Source organism: Podarcis cretensis (assembly GCF_951804945.1).
Source record: "Podarcis cretensis genome assembly, chromosome: 16".
NCBI classification, from domain to species: Eukaryota; Metazoa; Chordata; class Lepidosauria; order Squamata; family Lacertidae; genus Podarcis; species Podarcis cretensis.
The window spans coordinates 7193967-7214519 of record NC_137186.1 but is presented as its reverse complement, the minus strand read 5'-3'; the positions used below and the strand labels follow the sequence as shown (position 1 = coordinate 7214519).

The 20553-nt window shown below is 44.6% G+C and overlaps 1 protein-coding gene across 1 annotated transcript; it reads right to left on the bottom strand.

The window, feature by feature from the left end:
- Nucleotides 1-878: 878 nt before the first annotated feature.
- Nucleotides 879-9401, bottom strand: LOC307205637 (uncharacterized protein). The gene is made up of 2 exons (XM_079958281.1): nucleotides 9243-9401; nucleotides 879-2620 (listed from the first exon to the last, which is right to left on the bottom strand). Exon 2 carries the CDS (start codon nucleotides 2596-2598, stop codon nucleotides 1426-1428), a length of 1173 nt encoding a protein of 390 aa, XP_079814407.1. The 5' UTR covers nucleotides 2599-2620; nucleotides 9243-9401; the 3' UTR covers nucleotides 879-1425.
- Nucleotides 9402-20553: the final 11152 nt, after the last annotated feature.

Below are 20553 nucleotides of genomic sequence, written 5' to 3'. Positions count from 1 at the left end.
GGAACTTCCAATTGGAAGCTGCGCCTCAGTTTCCGAACGTTTTGGAAGTTGAACAGACTTCCAGAATGGATTCCGTTCAACTTCTGAGGTACCACTGTACATCTGTGTCAATTGTACAATCGAAAATGCACTTGTAATTTTGTGTAATTTTGCTGCTCCATCTTGGAACCTTGGGACCCTCTGCATGCAAAAATAAATAAATTCCTGCAACTTTTTAACTTAGTCCCCTTTTCCTTAAAAGAGAATGGAACAAACATCTCAAGAACGTTCTGGAGGCAAAGTCGGCTGGTCCATCCAGCTCATTCTGGTCTACAACAGGTATGTGATCCACCACCTTCTGACGGTGGATGGGTTCTTCTTCACTCTAGGTCTCCAAGCAGAAGCTGCACTGCCATCTTTGAAGGTCTGGATTTCCTTCATTAGGAAGGAGGTTGGATACCTTCTACTCTTGCATCCAGTGTGCCCTAACTAACTGCTGTTTGCTCAGTTTGCTATGGGTGTTTGGAGGGGATTTGGGTGGAACTCTGTGGTTCTCTGAAATAAACTCATGCAATTCATTTTAAATCAAGATTTTTTTGTTCAGCTAATGATCTTTAACCCACTAACTTCCTCCTCTAAAGGGGAATAAAATGCAAAAAGATCCAGTGACTCAGTTTACCTGGAAGGTTTCAGTATATGTACCTTGTGAATAGGCCCCCATGTGGTAATGGCTGGAATTGTTTTTTACAGACCAGCTTGAATTGAAGTGGGTGCAAAATCACTCTCAAGTGGAACCCTCATTTGGGTGCCCTTGAATCATTTAGTTCCTTGTTCGTGTGTCAGCCCAACCTGCCTATTTTGAAGTATGAGGGGAATACAAACTAGACAGGAGGGAAAACTTTGTGATGCAAAAAAAAAGCTTTAATGACAAAGGGAATGAAGAAACAGCAGCATTTTTTTCGGCAGGGAAAAGGGTGATAAATTAGAATGCAATTGATTTTTCAATCTGCACTTTTGCTTCATTGGTTGTGGAAACAAAGGTTTCACAATGCTTCAGTGGGCACAGTTCAAGGCATTTAAGAATCTCTTCAAACAGGACATGCAAGTGCACGGTTGTGGGTTGTTCATCATCAGAGCGGAGAAAAGGGGTGGGTTTATATGCTCTCCCCCACGCGTTTCAAGTCGTAGTCGTGAAGTTTGTAGAAAGCAACATAGCCTAGAAAGGATATTACTGCGAGTTATTTCTTCTTGTGTGCAATTGTGGAAACAAAAATGCACACAGAGTTCAAGTGTGGATTCGCTGATCATTCATTTCAAGGAGCTTGCATCAGCAGGCGACAGAATGAGAAGGGTTTCCCCAAGTCCACTCCTGCAATTTCAAGCTTTGGGTTCATCATCTTGTGTTTCTGTGGTTGTCCCGTGAGATCTGGGTTGTTTCCTCTGCGTTCAGTAGCAGGTGTAGCATGCGGTACTAGGCAGCAGCGCCAAGCTTCCACCATAGGAGCCGCCATAAGACCTGCTGCTGTAGCCGCCTCCACCATATCCGCTTCTGCGGCCTCCAGAGTATATAATTCTTCTGGTGCCATAACTTCTGCCACCATATCCACCACTGCCGTATCCACCACCATAGCTGCCGTATCCACCACTGCCATATCCGCCCATGCCATATCCGCAACTTCCACCATATCCCCCACTGCCGTATCCGCCACTGCCACCATATCCGCCACTTCCGTATCCACCACTTCCACCATATCCGCCACTGCTGTATCCGCCACTTCCACCATATCCGCCACTGCTGTAGCCACCACTTCCACCATATCCACCACTGCTGTAGCCACCACTGCCACTGTATCGGCGTCCCCCGCTGATTCGGCGTCCTCCTCCTCCACCACCCAGACTGCCTCCAATTCCACCAGTGCCACCACCAACACTACCTCCACCAAGACCGCCACCCATGCTGCCACCACCTATGCTGCCTCTACGTCCACCCACACTGCCACCACCTATGCTGCCTCTACGTCCGCTCACACTGCCACCACCTATGCTGCCTCTACGTCCGCCCCCGCTGCCACCACCTATGCTGCCTCTACGTCCACCCCCGCTGCCACCACCTATGCTGCCTCGACGTCCACCAGATCCACCAATGCCACCACTACCACCCATGCTACCCCCACCTAAACCACCCAAGCTACCCCCACCTAAACCGCCCCCACCACGGCCCCCCATACTTCCACCCCCATAACCACCACCAATGCCCCCATAACCTCCTCCACCGCCCAGACTGCCACCTGAACCTAAACCACCAAGCCCACGGCCTCCCATACTTCCACCCCCATAACCACCTGCACCACCAAGGCCTCCATAACCTCCTCCTCCACCCATACCACCACCTATGCCCATGCCGCTTCCGCTACCAATAGCACGGCCCCCCATTCCTCCGCTGCCTCCATATCCACCACCATAGCCTGCGCATGGGTTGTATTGCTCAATGCCAAAGTTTTGGTCAGGGCAGTAGAGTGCTGGTCCTGGGATATTTAGGACAAAGGGTGGTGGCTGTATTGTCACTGTGGATGCAGGACAGCTGGCATAGCACATGTTCCCACCGCCTCCGACAGACATCTTTGCAGGGTGAGAGCTGTTTCTGAAAGAGCACAACGAGAGATCAATGTGGTATGCAACATTTAATTCAACAAACACGTTCCAAATCTCTACAGATTAAGAAAGAGGCAAATAAAGTCATGCCCTCTGCTGCAGCTCACACAGGTGTCCATGAACCCCACATCTGGATCTATCCAATGGCCCATCGAGTCTTCTTTTCACATTGGCCAACTGGATGCCTACAGAAAGCCCACAAGTAGCCACTCTCCCCACTTGCTGTTCCCAGAAACTGGTATTCAGTGACATTGTGCCTCTGGCAGTGGAGAGTGAACACAGTCATTGTGGCTAGAAGCCATTGATATCCTTCTCCTTAATTAATTCAATGGTTCTAGATTGCAACTCCCACCAGCACTGACCATTGGCCATACTGGCTGCACGGGCTGCTGGAAGGTGACATTTGTAAGAACATCAGAAGAGCCCTAAAGACTCTGGTCTATCTAGTACAACATCCTGTTCTCACAGTGGCCAATTAAATTCTTCCGGGATGCCCACAAGCAGGGCATGAATTTTATGTTACCCATAAAAAACATAAGAAGAACCTGACTGCTGAATCAGGCCAATGACCCATTTAAGCCAACCTCCTGTTCTCAAAGTGGCCCACAACCACTGCAACAGCACTCTGACCATTTATGATACCCAGCAACTAGAATACATTCTATTGTAGAAGCAATTACCTGCCAATTGCCCAGCTGGCATAGTTTATTCAGGTCGCATATTAAGGAAATTAGGAGCAGTCTAAGATGTTGGTCATGAAGTCACTTTGGAACAGGGTTCTTTAACCTTCAGTCCCCAGAGGTTCTTGGGCCACAGCTCACATCATCTCCAACTAGTTTAGTGGTCAAGAATGATGGGAGTTGCCCAACAACATCAGTGGACTGATGAACATCACTTTAGACCTTAATGCCTCATGGCAGTATCTAACAGTGCAAACTATCATTGGCAGACAGCAGCCTGTGAAGACTATAATGCTCATGCCCTTCTTGGGGGCTTCTGATTGGCCGACTGTGGGAAACAGGACATTGGGTCTGGTGGACCTTTGGCCTGATAATCCAGAAGGTTATACAAATCTATGCTGTGGCCACATTTGGAATACTATTTCCAGTTCTGGCTACCTCAGCTCAGGAAGGATAGTGTACATATCAAAAGGGATATTTGTAGAGCTGGAAAAGCTTCTTGAAAGTGCAACCAAAATGACCCAGGGGATGAAGGACAGGTTTGTCCTTTGAGGACAGGTTGTAGCATTTGAGTCTTCTTAGATCAGAGAAGGGACGCAGGTGGCACTGTGGGTTAAAGCCTCAGCGCCTAGGACTTGCCAATCGAAAGGTCGGCGGTTCGAATCCCTGCGGCGGGGTGCGCTCCCGCTGCTCGGTCCCAGCGCCTGCCAACCTAGCAGTTCGAAAGCACCTCCGGGTGCAAGTAGATAAATAGGGACCGCTTACCAGCGGGAAGGTAAACGGCGTTTCCGTGTGTGGCTCTGGCTCTGGCTCTGGCCAGAGCAGCGATGTCACGCTGGCCACGTGACCCGGAAGTGTCTCCGGACAGCGCTGGCCCCTGGCCTCTTAAGTGAGATGGGCGCACAACCCCAGAGTCTGTCAAGACTGGCCCGTACGGGCAGGGGTACCTTTACCTTTACCTTTTACCTTAGATCAGAGAAAAGGTGACTAAGAGGTGACCATGATAGAAATTTATAAAATTATACATGGCACGGAGAAAGTGGATAGACAGAGCTTTCCGTCCCTTTCTCATAACAGTAAAACTCATGACTGTCCAATGAAGCTAAGCATTAGTCGAAAATGCTTCTTCACACAGGAAATAATTAAAACTATGGAGCTTGCTCCTGCGGGAGGCCATGATGGCCACCAACTTGGAAGGCTTTAAGAAGAAATAATAGAGGATAATGTTACCAATGGCTACTAACTATGATGTGTTTGCTCTGCCTTCATGGTCAGAGGCAGTAATGCCTCTGAATATCAGTTGCTGAAAACCACAGGAGGGGGAGAGTGATGGTGTGCTCGAAACCCACTTGTGGGTCCCACAGGTGTCTGGTTGTCCACTGTGTGGACAGGGTTATGGACTAGATGGGCCATTGGCCTGATCCAGCAGGCTTTTCTTATGTCTATAGGGATCTGACAGACAAAAGCACTGCATTTAGTGGTTCTTGAACTGGGATCAGATGAAATATCTTCCGAATTAGTGCCATGGGAGTGGATTTGTCCAGATTTGTCCAGGTTTCATTATTTAGTCATTCGTTTTGGAAAAGGATTGATGAAGAAGACCTTTTCAGGTGGTAGTTATGATCACAGGGAAATTTGTGTGGGAAGCAGGGATGGAACACTTTGGAAGGAAAATCAAGGGAGTTGGCTGCTCAAAGCCCGAACAAAGCGTCATTACTCAAAAGCAAGCCTTGCTGAAAACAATGAGTTTCCCTTCTAAGTGAACAGCCCTAATTTAATTGGCCATCAGTCTTCAGGATGGGGCGATCATCTTAAGCAGCACTGCAAGATGTTGCAACTTGCCCTTAGGTAAGCATGATGCAAATCTGAAACCAACTAAATTGACAATGAGTTTTAATTAAAACCATTAGAGTAATCTCTTAATATCTGACCCTTTAGCTATGTAGTGCTTAATGCAAAAAGAAGAAATATCTTGCAAACCAGCAGCTCCCAAGCCCAGAGGTTCCCTACCTTCCCAATAGACTTGAAGACTTAATGATAGGAGATCTCTTGCCTGGCTCAGGTTCAGATGGTGCAGAAAATAAACTGAATTACTCCCCCGCTGTCCCCAAATGGGAAACTGTAACAAAAGGCCATCACAGCCTATATTCCTGTCCTGCTACCAATGAAAGAGGATGAGAACTGCAGAACCCTCTCTTTGTGTGGTTAGAGGACTACCATTGCATTAGCTGCTAGGTTTTGTTTAAATGGAAGTGGATTGAGATTGGAGCAGCTGGTTGGGTTATTCTCTGGCTCAGATTTCAATTAAGAATTATGGAACCTTACAATACCCTTATTTTCTTTGAGGTGAGGATTCTAAGCATGCAAAGCTCATATCTCGTTCCAGAAAGCTTCATCTGCATCTGTATTTTGTATAGTCAAAACTGTTTCTCACAGAAGTGATTGTACCATTTTGGGTAATGGCAAGCTCCTCCACATAATATTAAAAACAAGGAGCACGTGTTGCATCTAAATAGCAAACAAGTCAACATGGGTCAATCACTTTTGCTAGAAACATACTTAGAAAGCTTTCAGAACTCAAGGTTTTCATTGTGCGTGTTCTGCTAAGGTAGTCTCTCAGTATGTTATGAGCTAGGGTTAACAAGCCAACTCATTCCACTTTCAATCACGTATATGGAACTGAATACACACACACACATTCATTTGGGTCAAAACACATTCAGTATTGGTGCACGCAATGTCTTGACATTAGGGATGCCCCCACAACATTCCATACCCAAAATTTAGGAAGGGTCATAAGATGCTGCTTTATACTAAATGGGACCATTGGTCCAAAGCAATCATCTGCAACCTAATCCTTTCCAGATGTTATGGATTTCAACTCACATTTGCCCCAGCTGAAATGACTGTGGCCAACTGAGTTGATGGGATTTGGAGTCTAAAATATCTGGAACACCACTTTGATGAAGGCTGAGCTACACTGATTGGCAATGGCTCTCCAGTATTTCCATAACAATAGCCTTCCCAGCTCTTCCTGAAGATCCTGAGACTTCTGCATGTGAAACATATTCACTACTACTGAGATTCATTCCAGGAGGACATTGTAATGCCACTGAGCTATGTTCTTTTTAACATAAGAAACTGCCTTACATCAAGTCTGACCACTGTCCATCGAGCACAATGTTGTCTACACTGATTGGCAGCAGCTCTCCAGAGTTTCTGACAATGGTTATCCTAGCCCAAGCTGGAGATGTTGGGGACTAAACCCAGGTCCTTCCACATGCAACTCTGAGAAACAATCCGTTCTCTGATTTTTTTCTCTGGATTTCTGAGTCCCCGATAAACTCACCTTGTTTTGCAAGAAGTTCCAGCGAAATGAGAATTAATCACTGCTCTTCTATTGATCTCAAATTATATATTGTATTGTTGTGTGTGCAATTTTTACACATCATTTGGTTCACTCAGGTTTCCCACCCTTCCTTTAAGGGTGGGTATGCACCAAACCCCACACAGAAATAGGGTCAGTTTAATGGGGTTGGATCAAGTGCTTTTGTGTACATCGTTTTCTCAAGGTGCAGCAGCAAATTTTGCTCATTGCTGAAAACAATGTACAAAAGGAATCTTGATGTACGGTAATCAAGCCTGCAGTTAGACTGTATTTTGTTCTTTTATTTGTTTGCAATAATTTAGCAACACACATATACAATTTCAGGATGTGGAGAGGGATAATGCAAAGGAAGTACCATCTGCAGCAAATTAGGCATTCCAATACTGGATTACTTGCAACGCGCAAGTAAGTACTTGCATTACTGCAATGCGCTCTATGTGGGGCTACCTTTGAAGGTGACCCGGAAACTACAACTAATCCAGAATGCAGCAGCTAGACTGGTGACTGGGAGTGGCCGCCGAGACCACATAACACCAGTCTTGAAAGACCTACATTGGTTCCCAGTACATTTCTGAGTGCAATTCAAAGTGTTGGTGCTGACCTTTAAAACCCTAAATGGCCTCGGCCAGTATACCCAAAGGAGTGTCTCCACCCCTATCGTTCTGCCCGGATACTGAGGTCCAGCTCCGAGGGCCTTCTGGCGGTTACCTCATTGTGAGAAGTGAAGTTACGGGGAACCAGGCAGAGGGCCTTCTCGGTAGTGGTGCCCACCCCTGTGGAATGCCCTCCCATCAGATGTCAAAGAAATAAACAACTATCTGCCATTTAGAAGACATCTGAAGGCACCCCTGTTTAGGGAAGTTTTTAATAACTGATGTTTTAATGTATTTTTAACCTTCTGTTGGAAGCCACCCAGAGCGGCTGCGGACACCCAACTGGATGGGCTGGGTAGAAATCATCATCATCATCATCATCATCATCTCTAGAAATTCTCCATATTAAATCAGAACTTGAGAGAAGTCTATTGCAATGTGGAAAGAATCCATGTTACACCAAAGGGACAAGGGAATCCTTTCCTCCCTAGTTTACTTGCCAGCTTAGAAGATATTTTGGAGTTCTGAATCATTCATTCTTTCCCCTGCTGCATCCTTTTTATGACTTGCTTATAGCCGTGCTTCTCTGTTATGCTACAAAAGAATTGCAACAGTAAGGCTGGGAGGCAGGACTGGTCTCAAGGAGGGGCATAGGCACCTGCAGAGGGCCTCCATCTGTGGAGAGAACTTTCTTCTAAATGCTTCTCTAACTGGTAATGTTGATGGGAAGAGCCAGTGGTAAAGCTCCTGAATAGCATGCAGAAGGCTGAAGATTCAACCCCCAGCATCTGTAAGTAGGGTTGGGACAAACTCCTGTCTGAAATCCCAGAGATTTCTTGCCAGTCCATGGAGAAAATGCTGAGCTTGATGGACCAATAACTTGGCTTGGTAGAAAGCCACCTCTCCTATGGAGGCTTCCAGCAAGTGGTCACTGCACTTACTGGAAGTGAGAAGATACTGAGACAAGACAAGGTGCTTTAGGTGGGTTATTTTGCTCCAAGGCCCACCAAAACCTGAAGACAACCCTGGTGGCGAATTCCACTCTGCAGACTCCACGGCCTCAGAGTTCTAACCTCTTCTACGGCTCCACAGGAATGGGGAGGCCCATATGTGTGGAATTCAAGCTTGAAAAGAACATTTTCAAAAGAAGCCATAATCTTGTTGATACGGTAAGTTCTAACTTAACATTGGCATATTTGCCAACTTTTTAAGTTTCTCCACCCTCTAGAAATACTTGCACCTGTTTCCTTGATTCATAATGTTTAGCACAGGCAGAACATAAGGGCATAAGACCATAAGAAGAGCTTGTTGGAACAGGCCAATGGCCCATCTAGTATAGCATCCTTTCCCTCACAGTGGCCAATCAGATTTCTCCAGGAAGCCCACAGGGAGAGCATGAATGCAAGAATCCTCCCTAATCCTTACCCATAAGAACATCAGAACAGCCTGGCTTCTAGATTAGGCCAATAGTCCACCTAGTCCAACATCCTGCTCACACAGTTGCCAAGCAGATGTCCCAAAGAGAAGCCCACAAAGCAAGAACAGAGCACAAAAGCACACTCCCCCCCCTGCAGTTTCCAGAAAGCAGCAAACAGAAGCATTAGTGCTTCCAACCATGGGGGCATTGCACAACCATCATCTGCTTTGCATGCAGAAGTTCCCAGATTTGCCCTCCAGCATCTCCAGGTAGGGTTGGGAATGTTCTTCAGCCGCAACCCCTGTTGCCACTCGGTATAAAGCTCACACTGAGCCAAGATGGCTCAATGGTCTGAACAGCACAAAGGCAGTTTCTCATGTTCCTAGGATGAAAATTCAGATTCAAGCAACATTAAATGGAGGAGTTGTTTGTGGGCATAATCAAGCTGAGAGAATCAGCATGAAGAGCTTAATTCCTCTCCAAATTCATTTCAATTGCAATATCAGCTCTGAAAGACACCCGCTTTGACTTACCTGTGCTTGTTATTGGAGGATGGAAAGAGTCAAGAGAGTCGATGAAGGCAGTCCTTGGGTGCCGACCTTTTTATACAGTTTCATCCACCACTAGGTGAGTATGACACACTTTTGGGTGTGAATTAATCCATTGACACCTCCATGGAAATTGCTCTTAAGTAATCACTCACTCCCCATACTCTCCAGTGGTTGATTATCAAGCCGATAGGAATAATCACCTTATTGATTGTGTTTACTATTTTCTTTCCTGCGACTCAGCACACTATGGACTCCACCCAACAAGGTTGCCAAATGGAGGTTATGAACTCTTGGTCTTAATACCTTAAGTGGAAAGAAGTCCAACCTATGAACATCTGTGTAAACACTTTGCACACTGTTCCAAACGTGGAATCACATGCCTTGCTTGCTTGCTCCAGTTGTCCCTAATTATCAGGGAAGGTCCCAGGGTTTGGGATCCTGCCTTGGAATGAATATATATATATATATATATATATATATTCACTCTCCCTATTTTGTCCATAACCTAATGGGGTCATTCAACGAAACTAAATATTTCCCAACACATAGTTAAACTTTGGAACATGCTTCCATGAGAAGTAGTGATGGTCACCAACTTAGACAACTTTGAAAGGGGGCTAGACAAGTTTATAGAGGATAATATGACTATCATGGGATGCTGGTGGAGCTGTGGTCTAATCCACTGAGCCTTGGGCTTGCTGATCAAAAGGTCAGCGGTTCAAATCCCCACTAGGGGGTAAGCTCTAGTTGCTTGGTCCCAGCTCCTGCCAACCTAGCAGTTGGAAATTATGCCAGTGCAAGTAGATAAATAGGTACCACTCTGGCGGGAAGGTAAACAGCATTTCTGTGCACTGCTCTGGTGTCAGTGTTCCGTTGTGCCAGAAGCGGCTTAGTCATGCTGGCCACATGATCCAGAAAAACTGTCTGCAGACAAACGCCGGCTCCCTCGGCTTGTAAAGCAAGATGAGTGCCGCAACCCCAGAATCATTCATGACTGGACTTAACTGTCAGGGGTCCCTTTACCTTTAATATGACTATCAATTTCCAGAAATCATTATGGAATACCTCCAAGATCAGAAACAGCATGTCTCTGAATACTGTTTGCTAGGATTCAACAGTAGTAGATGGCTACTGTGTTTGCAGATTTCTTGGAGGCATCTAGATGTTCCTTGTGCAGAAAAGGTTGCTGGCCTAGATTGACCTTTGGTCTAATACAGCAGAGATCTTCTTACATTCTCAAAATCAGACTGTTTGTGATCTGAACAATTTTTGTATATGTTTTACTTCCATTACCTACAGAGATGGAAAAATCTGTCCATTTTGGTTTCTCTCAGTTTCTCATTTTTTCTAATCTTTAATTCAGTTTTTTTCCCATTTCCACACCGGTAAACGGACACAAGTCACCACTCACTGGACAGCTGGCCAATCTACACTCAGTGTTCACACAAGATACATTCAGATACCATTGATTTTGTTTCTCCATTGTTTCCTCACCTGATGTCCACATTTTATGTGATCTGCCACATGACACAAAAATCACTTCTGGAAATCCAGTGGAATATAGTGGAAGTTTAGCCTCATTTCTGTGTTAACTGTTTTCAGAAAAAAAATCAATTTGCAAGCTCGTAAACCTGTAAAACCACAAGAGATTTGCACTGAGATTTCCCCTTGATTTTCATGTATTGTGCTATGCAATGATAAATGGGGTGGTGTTCCACCATCTAGTTCTTTCTGCCATTTTCATGGGGGAATCATGGGGTGCAGAAACACACATGCACTTTAAGCACAGTGACTTGTCCAATGCTGTCTGTTGCAGTGTTATAACCATGGCCAGTGGTGTGAATGAAACTTAGCACAGCATCGAAAAGCCACAGTTCCATGAGGCAGCAGGCAATGCAGTATAAAAGAAATGTTAGGAACATGGGCAGTGTCACAAAACCGTGGTAACTTTGCTCTTTTTAAAATCCAGAGAGACAAGTGATATCCCGTATGCTATAGGACTTTCAGCAAGACACGTTGGAGACCATATCTGGGTTTACACAGCTTTCATGTAACATTTATTTCATATAGTCAAGTATGCATTAATACATTGGTAAAAAAACTCTTTGATAAAACCAGTTTCTCGCTTCGCTTGCCAGCATATCATGCCTTGCAAATTCTCCATCTTCTTTTGGGCCTAACAGTCATAATATTCATGACAGCAGAAGCACTAACATTACAACATTACAACCAGGGAAACTAACACGGTAATCCCCACTATTGAATGCACCCATTTTCTATGGTGTTTGCAGTCTTTTTAAAATATATATCTTTGACCCAATGAGCCAAAAAACCTCTGACTATTAAATCACTGAAGGCCAAGCTGTTGTATAGCATAATGGATGCTGCTAACATCTGATCAGTTATGTATAATATTGATGGGGTGTATGGCTCATGAATTGGCAGGAGAAATGGGGTGTTCCTGCATAGTATCAGAGAGAAATGAGGGAAGGCAGAAAATGGAAGATCATTTCTTTTTTGGCATTTATATCCCATTTTTTTTTATCCTCCAAGGAGCTCAAGGTGGTATACATGTATATTACCCACCCTCACTAAATCCCAGCAACAGCCCTGTGAGGTAAGTTAGGCTGAGAGGTAGTGACGGGCTCAAGGTCACCCAGTGGGCTCACCAGTGGCTGAGTGGCTATTCGAACCCTGATCTCCCAGGTCTTAGTCCCACATGTTAACCACTGCGCCACACTGGCAGATGGTGTTGGCTGCAAATGGATTTCACGATAATGCACCCTACCAATACTAACCAACCCTGCATTTCAAATCTACAATAAACAAGCAAGCCAGCTCTTAAACATGGGCTGCAAGGAGATATTGTGCCACATCGCACACGTATATTCAAGAAGCATGTAAAATATTGCAGTGGGTTAACTAACAGCCTGTTTTGCTTTGGGCTGCGAATTCTAGTTATAAACTGTATCAATGAACAGAAATTTCTTAAAACACAGTTATAAGAAAGGGATAGGATAGAGAATATATACTGGAAAGAGAAAGAAGGACAGGAATAGAAAAGAATGAGAAAATGTGTGTGTGAGAGAGAGGAGTGGGTTCCTGGGGCCATGGGTGCCATGCAGGATGCATGGCCCTGTCATCGAAATTTGTGGCTGTCCGGTCCATACACTGGGAATTTTGTGGGTGCTCAGGCACCCAGGGCCCCAGGGAGTTGGCACCTATGGTGTGTAGGTAGGTAGGTAGGTAGGTAGGTAGGTAGGTAGGTAGGTAGGTATTGAGTTCAATTTCTAGCATCTCCAGGCAGGGTGAGAATGTCCCCTGTCTAAAACACTGGACAGCCACTGCCAATCAGAAGAGACAATACTGAGCTAGATGAACCAATGATAAGACTCAGTATAAGGTATCTTCCTCGGTTCCTATACGTTCAGTACCAGGAGAACTGTAACCTTACAATTATTTTTCAGGGAAATGCCATAGCTCAGTAATTGAATAACTTTGAATGCAGAACACCTTGGGTTCAATCTCCAGCATTTCCAGCTAGGGCTGGGAATGTCCCCTGTCTGTAACCCTCAACAGCATTGCCAATCAGTAAATAAATTATTGAGCTTGATGGACCTATGGCAACTTCCTCTGCTCACCAACTGCACACATGCTTATAGACACAAATGATAACAGGGACACTTTTGTAGACATCCCCCCCTTGTTTATATATTACAGAGATTCTTCTGCCTGCTGAATTCATTCACTTTGCAGAAGTCCACCTTGCCCAGGCTTTTGAAGCAAAAGATAGCTAACATAGTGATCAGAAGAGTTTTCGAAATAAAGAAAAAAAACTTAAGAAGCATTTAATGCAACATGTAATCTCTCTACAAATCTAGTTGTGCTTATATAATCACTGGGATGCTCAGTCAGCAGCATTTACTACGTTGAGGTTACAGGAGAGGAGGGAAGACGTATCAGTGCATAGTAACCACATTTTGCCAGAAAGGATAACGAACAACTCTTCCCTGGGGACAAAGTGGTCATGATGACTATGCTCTACCTCCACACTCAGAGGGAGTAACTTCTGAATACCAGTTGCTGAAAGCCACAGGAGAGAGTAGAGTGTTCTTGTGTCGAGGTCTGGCTTGAGGGCTTCTCAGAAGCATTTGGTGGACCACTGTGAGAACAGGATGCTAAACTCTCTGGGCCATTGGCCTGATCCAGCAGGCTCTTCTTCTGTTCTTCTGTTAGGCTCCAAATATTTAAGGGACTCCCTCAGGTAGTTAAGATCAGCAGAGGGGTCCCTATGGATATTTCCACCACCCTCAGAAGTTTGAGTTGTTGTAGCCTGGGAGAAGGCCTTCTCTGAGGCACCCCCTAAGTCCTCCCTCCCCACAGAGATGCATCTGACAACTTTGCTGTCCAGCTTTTGGTGAATGCTGAATATATACCACTTTACCCTAGCATTTCACATCTGAAATGTTTGTTTTCGGAACCCACTTTATGCCTGTGTGACTACAATTTGTTTGAACACTGGTAGAGTGTCAGGTTAAATGGTTATAAAACACCCTGGGACTAGGTCAGGGTTTCCCAAACTTGGGTCTCCAGCTGTTTTTGGACTACAACTCCCTTCATCCCTAGTTAGCCGGACCAGTGGTCAGGGATGATGGGAACTGTAGTCCAAAAACAGCTGGCGACCTACGTTTGGGAATCCTTGGACTAGATGATCCACAGGGTCCCTTCCAATTCTATTACTCTATGCTCTGGTTTTTTTATTAAGAAAATCCATGAATGTTTAATTATTTTTAAATGGCCCCCCCCCTTATGTTTATAGCTGTTCTTATTTTATCTGCAAGCTGCCTTTAGTCCCCAACAGGAAAAAAGTTGAGGTAAAAAATAAATACATAAATATATAATAAAACAAGTGAATTCTTTTTTCTTTAATGAATCCCAATGAACCAGGCCAGTCAAAGTTCCATCTTTTGCAGCCCTGTTCTCACGCTGATCAACTGGATGCCCTGTTGTGAAGTCTGCAAGCAGAACAACTTCCATCTTCATAGTTCTAGCCTCATGAGAGAGGAAGAGAAACTTTTCTTTGCCATGTCATGCATGATTTTTATAATATATGGGCCTTTTGCTTGCCTTTTCTCTAAGCAAAACAGCCCAAATGCTGTCTAAAGTCTACCTAATTTAGAGCTTTCAGCCCTAGTTCAGGTGGTCCCTATGGTATGAGGTTTTGCTCGTTTATCTCAGTTGGCCTAGGTGGGGCTCTAAACAACATGGTTTACACAACACAGATCTAGCCCTCAATCAATGAAAGGAAGATGTTGAAAAACACCCAGATCACCTGCCTCGTCTCTCAGGGTGAAGCCGATGGATGCACACGCCTTTTCCAGCTGCTATGCCTTTCGGCATGAATCAGCTGATGATTACAGCTTTATCTGAACAAAGCCATGCGAACATTAAAAAAGAAAGAAAGAAGACAGGAGGACATGCCGTGACCCAATTAAACCCATTTCCATTTTGGCACACTCGTCTCCACCCTTCCGCCAATAATTGGGTTTTGGGACATATCTGTTCACAAAAGCCCTACAATACAAAACAAGTCAGGCTGAAAGAGGTTGACCCATCACCATCCTGTTGGCATTAACGCCTTGTTTATTTGTAAGCCTTTTCGCCTGATCCAGCAGAGCTTTTTAAATTTCTAAAGTCCAGCACGGTTTCAGAATTTCCTACTTATCAACAACAGAAGAAAGGTACCAGTAGTAACAACTTTATTGCCCAGGCAGATGCAACCTGCGGCCTTGAAATCAGTGCAATGACTGACACGGGACACATGTATTGGGTGAAATCAGGCCAGTGTTGGCAAGTTAAATTAATGGAATATGCTGAAATGGCAAAACTGACAATGAAACTAAGAGGAAGAGACGACAATGAATTTAAGGAAGATTGGAAGATGTTTATTGCATAGATACAGAAGCATTGCACACAGGTTAATACATTAACAGAGTTTTAAGATTATTTGTAATTTTGTTATGAATGGATAATAGCTCATTTAAATAGGTTCAAAATTTAATAATGGGCATGCAGTATGATGATAAATAATAGACGAAATTTAATAATAGAACCAAGGAAGGGACTAGAGGGGAGTCAATTTGTTTTGTTTTGTTCTTGTATTGTTGTTTTTCTTTTTGGTATTTTTGGAAAATTAATAAAAAGTTATCAAGAAGAAAAGAAAGAAATCAGGCCAATGGACTAGGGTGATTTCTTCATTCCCCTCTGCCCCTGCTGGTGGAGCACCACTCCACTGTGTTGGGGAAGCACCCAACCTCACTCTAATGGAAGCACCCAGCAATGTACCCTTAAGCAGGACCTAAGCATGACAAGTCTTTCTGGGTGACTGAGGTGAGAGATTCCAAGCAGACAGAGATCCCAACCCAAGCTCAGGGTGTGGCATTGGTGGACTTTGGTCTTTGAAATTTCAGCAGCGCCCTCTAAGATGCAAAAATTCTGTGCCTCCCCTGCCTTGCACCTTCTGTTGTTGCAGTGCCCATCTTGGCAGTGCTTCTGAGGATCAGCCCTCTAGTCACAACCTGTTTTCTCCCATAACGTTTGCCTGCCCCCTTCCTAATGGTTCTTCCTCTTGTTTATGCTGAAAATGTGAAGTTTAGCTGCTTTTTTTTAAAAGCTGCTAATAGCATTTTATAGATTGTATTTTTATGCTGAGATCTTTGGATGAAGAGTGGTATATACATTTAATACAGAAATAAATCCCAATGGGAACCAAGGGAGGACTTGATAAACGTAGATTTCTTCGTGCCTTTATGATTTATCGATTGTGAAAATCAAAAGAGGAAGGAGACAGGGAACACATAACAGGGTGAGGTTGCCCAGAAGAGAAATGTTGCAGAAGGGTGCTGGTTTGTTGGTAAAGCACCTGTTTTGCATGGAGATAGTCCCGGGTTGAAATCCTGGCATCTCCCAAAAGATTCCCTGTCTGAAACCCTGGAGAGTTATGGCCAGCCAACATGGGGCAATACTGAGATGGATGGACCAAAGGTTTTGGCTTGATAAATAAGAACATAAGAAGAGTACAGTGGCACCTTGGGTTACAGACGCTTCAGGTTACAGACGCGTCAGGTTACAGACTCCTTTAACCCAGAAATAGTACCTCGGATTAAGAACTTTGCTTCAGGATGAGAATAGTGTTGGGAAACTGTGTACGTGCAGCTATACACACAGAGGCAATTAAGGTTTGGCAGACAGCCAGAAGGCAATCTGAAGAAGTAAGTCTGCCTGGTGGTTGCAGAGGTCGATGGATCGTAACCATCCTCTGCTACCACCAGGCAGACTTACTCCTTCAGATTGCCTTCTGGCTGGACAAGAGAAAAAATTGTTCTGATACGCAACAACTGCGGCAAGATTTTTGTTAGCCCAAAGATGGAAACAACAGGAGTTACCAACAAAAGAAGAGTGGCAGATGAAGCTGATGGACTCTGCGGAACTGGCAAAGCTGACGGGAAGAATCCGGAAACCAGCGTGACCAAGCATTCCGAAAGGACTGGAACAAATTTATATTATATTTGAAAGACAACTGTAAGCAATTAACATCATTTGCAGGGTTATCTGAAGATTTGTAAGATGAAACTGCTGCCTGTTCAGGTTGAGTAATATAATATTTTAGGTAATGATATAACTAGGAAACGAAGCAAAATGGAACGATGCAAAGTTTAATTTTGTAAACCGTCAGACGGGAGGGAGGAAGGTTGTTAGGTTCAGTTGAGCCAAAGAGATAAAATAAGAGGATATGATGTTACGTAATGTGATTATATGTGAAACTAATAATAATAATAATAATAATAATAATAATTAAAAAGACAACAGCTGTCTTCCCTGCTGTGGTTTCCAGCAACTGGTATAATGCAGCTTCTTGTTTTCCTTTGGGAACGGGCTATAGCTCAGTGGTAGAGCATCTGCTTAATATGCAGGAGGTCCCAGGTTCAATCCTTGTCATCTCCAGGTGTTGTTGTTGTTTAGTCGCTTAATTGTGTCCACCTCTTCGTGACCCCCTGGACCAGAGCACGCCAGGCACTCCTGTCTTCCACTGCCTCCCACAGTTTGATCAAACTCATGCTGGTAGCTTTGAGAACACTATCCAACCATCTGGTCCTCTGTCATCCCCTTCTCCTTGTGCCCTCCATCTTTCCCAACATCAGGGTCTTTTCCAGGGAGTCTTCTCTTCTCATGAGGTGGCCAAAGTATTGGAGTCTCAGCTTCAGGATCTGTCCTTCCAGTGAGCACTTAGGGATCACTCAGGGCTCATCTCCAGGAAGGTCTAAGAAAAGACTTGCTGTCTGAAACCCTAGAGAGCTACCGCTGCTCAGTGTATGCACTGCTGGCCTAGGATGGACTAGTGGCCTCACTGAGTATAAAAGTTTCCTATGATACTGAACTGGGTTGGGGGATGAGGGTAGTCTCTGTAGAGGACAGAATATGTGTATAGATATAGATATAATAATAATTAAATCAAAACATTAGTTTTATTATTTTGTAACAGCACGTTCTACTGTTGTAACCCTCCCTAGGGCCTAATGGAGAAGGGGTGGATAAGAAACCCCATTCATTAAGTAATTAATTAGAACGATTGCTCACTTCCTGCTTCAGGCAATGAGGGTAGTGGTGACTCACATATGGAAACATCTTGAAGGAACCATAGTAGAAGCTTGACACACTTAGGTTTGTTTTCCTCTCAATACGAGAGAGATAAATTGGAGCAAAAGTTTTGCTTGCTTAGAGGCCAAATAAAACAAGGCACATTGTTATTTGGTTTACATAGGGACGGGAAGAGTTTTGGAAAGGGCCAGTACGATAGGCACCCTTGTGAAATGGATGGTAGAGCCAGTTCTTTATTCCAGAAATTGTGTCGGAAAAGAAGGAACATATGCATACCAGCAAAGTGTGCCAGAAAAAAATGGGACATCCTGGGGGTTTTATGCGCATGATAGGGGTGCCTTGCTATTGCTGCCCCATAAACTTGTAAGGAGCCTTAACAACTCTTCCCCAGAAAAAAGGACTTTGGGGGGGCCATACCGCACAAGATCTCACCCTGAAAAAGTGCTTTTTCGGGGTGGGATCACAATGCAGGTCATGTGAACTGACTCAGGAGCTCGTCCCAGCAGACGTGTGTCCCATCTGTTTATCTAAAAAAGTTGGACAGTATGCACACGCCATATGCAGAAAATACCCTGTGAATAGACAGGGTCTATTCCTGCATTGTAGGTTGTACCACACCCTCCAACATTTATCTGATGAAAATAGGGATGTCCTATTCAATTATTTGTATTTGCATTTGTATTTGTTATTTTACCTCACTCGTCTGACTGGGTTGCCCCAGCCACAGTGCAGTTTCCAACATACCGTATTTTTTGCTCTATAAGACTCACTTTTTCCCTCCTAAAAAGTAAGGGGAAATGTGTGTGCGTCTTATGGAGCGAATGCAGGCTAGGCAGCTATCCCAGAAGCCAGGACAGCAAGAGGGATTGCTGCTTTCACTGCGCAGCGATCCCTCTTGCTGTTCTGGCTAATGAGATTCAGAATAATTTTTTTCTTGTTTTCCTCCTCCAAAAACTAGGTGCATCTTGTGGTCTGGTGCGTCTTATAGAGCGAAAAATAAGGTATATAAAAAATTAATAAAACATTAAACAACTTCCCTATATAGGGCTGCCTTCAGATGTCTTCTAAAGGTTGTCTTCTAAAGGTTACACAACTCCATACCCTACAACATTTCTCTGATTCTGTGTCAGTCCCTCAGTTGTGGCAATCCATCCCCACAGTGGTGCAGCTGGCTTCTTCACTATCTGGCTTTCTGCAAAACATTGAAAACACACCTCTTCCACCGGCCCTTTGAGACCTGAGATATGAATTTTTGGGAGCCACCCTATTCCCATGATTGCAATCTGTTTTAACTGTCTATACTTCTGAATTGTAAGTTCTTGTGAGCTGCTCTGGCACCTGCTGGTGAAGGGTAAGAAATAAATGCAATGATTACAGTAATAATGATAATAAGAGTAGAAGCATGTTGTGTGTATGTGTTTGTTTTAAAGAAAGCTGGGCAAAGACATCTGTTTCTGAAAGTTGAAGTCAGCAATACATAGTTTTGGGGTGCAAGGAGAATCATAAAATCATAGAATTTTAGAGTTAGAAGGGACCACGAGGATCATCTAGTCCATCCCCCCTGAAATGCAGAAATATTTTACCCAATGTGGAGCTTGCCTAGTTAGCATCACCTAGGGTACAAAATAGCCTGGTGCTGGCACAGTCAGGACCTCAAGTAGCTTGCAAGAGTGGACCAAGCTTAAACTGTTCAGTATAACAGTCCATATCAAATATGTCCATTTCCCCAGTTAGCATCATTTTTCTAAGCACCTAAGATTGGGCCCTCCAAAACCAGAAGAAGTCGACAATTCATGTAAGAGTCTTCTATCTAGTATAAAAGTAAGGGTAAAGGGACCCCTGACCATTAGGTCCAGTCGTGGACGACTCTGGGGTTGCGACGCTCATCTCGCTTTATTGGCCGAGGGAGCCAGCGTACAGCTTCCAGGTTTTGTGGCTAGCATGACTAAGCCGCTTCTGGCGAACCAGAGCAGCACACGGAAATGCCGTTTACCTTCCCACCGGAGCGGTACCTATTTATCTGCTTGCACTTTGATGTGCTTTCGAACTGCTAGGTTGGCAGGAGCAGGGACTGAGCAACGGGAGCTCACCCCATCACAGGGATTCAAACCACCAACCTTCTGATCAGCAAGCCCTAGGCTCTGTGGTTTAGATGACAGCGCCACCCACGTCCACTAACCTAGACCCTTGTTAAGTAGAAGGGAGTGAATTTCCAACAATATTTGCAAAAATAGGGGAAACTGCCTTATAGCAAGTGAGACCTTTGGTCCATCTAGGGCAGTATTGGCCAGCGACAGAGGCTCTCGGGGTTTCAGGCAGGGGTCTCTCCCAACCCTACCTGGTGATTGAACCTGGGACCTTCTGAGTGCAAAGCAGGTGTTCTTCCACTGAGCTACATCCCCATACCCTCTGGAGCAGAAGTTTTAGACATTTATAGGGTTTTAGTTGAAAGGTAGAGTCGATAAGGTCATCCCCAAAACTCTTCTGCTAGTGAATGAAACTGCTGGATCCAGAGTCCTTGCATGAATGAATATAATTTAAGAATGTTGGATAAGGCCAATGCCCTTCTAGTCGACCATCCTGTTATCACAGTGGTCGCAGTGGCGGAGGAAGGGGCGGAGGAGCGGCTCATCCC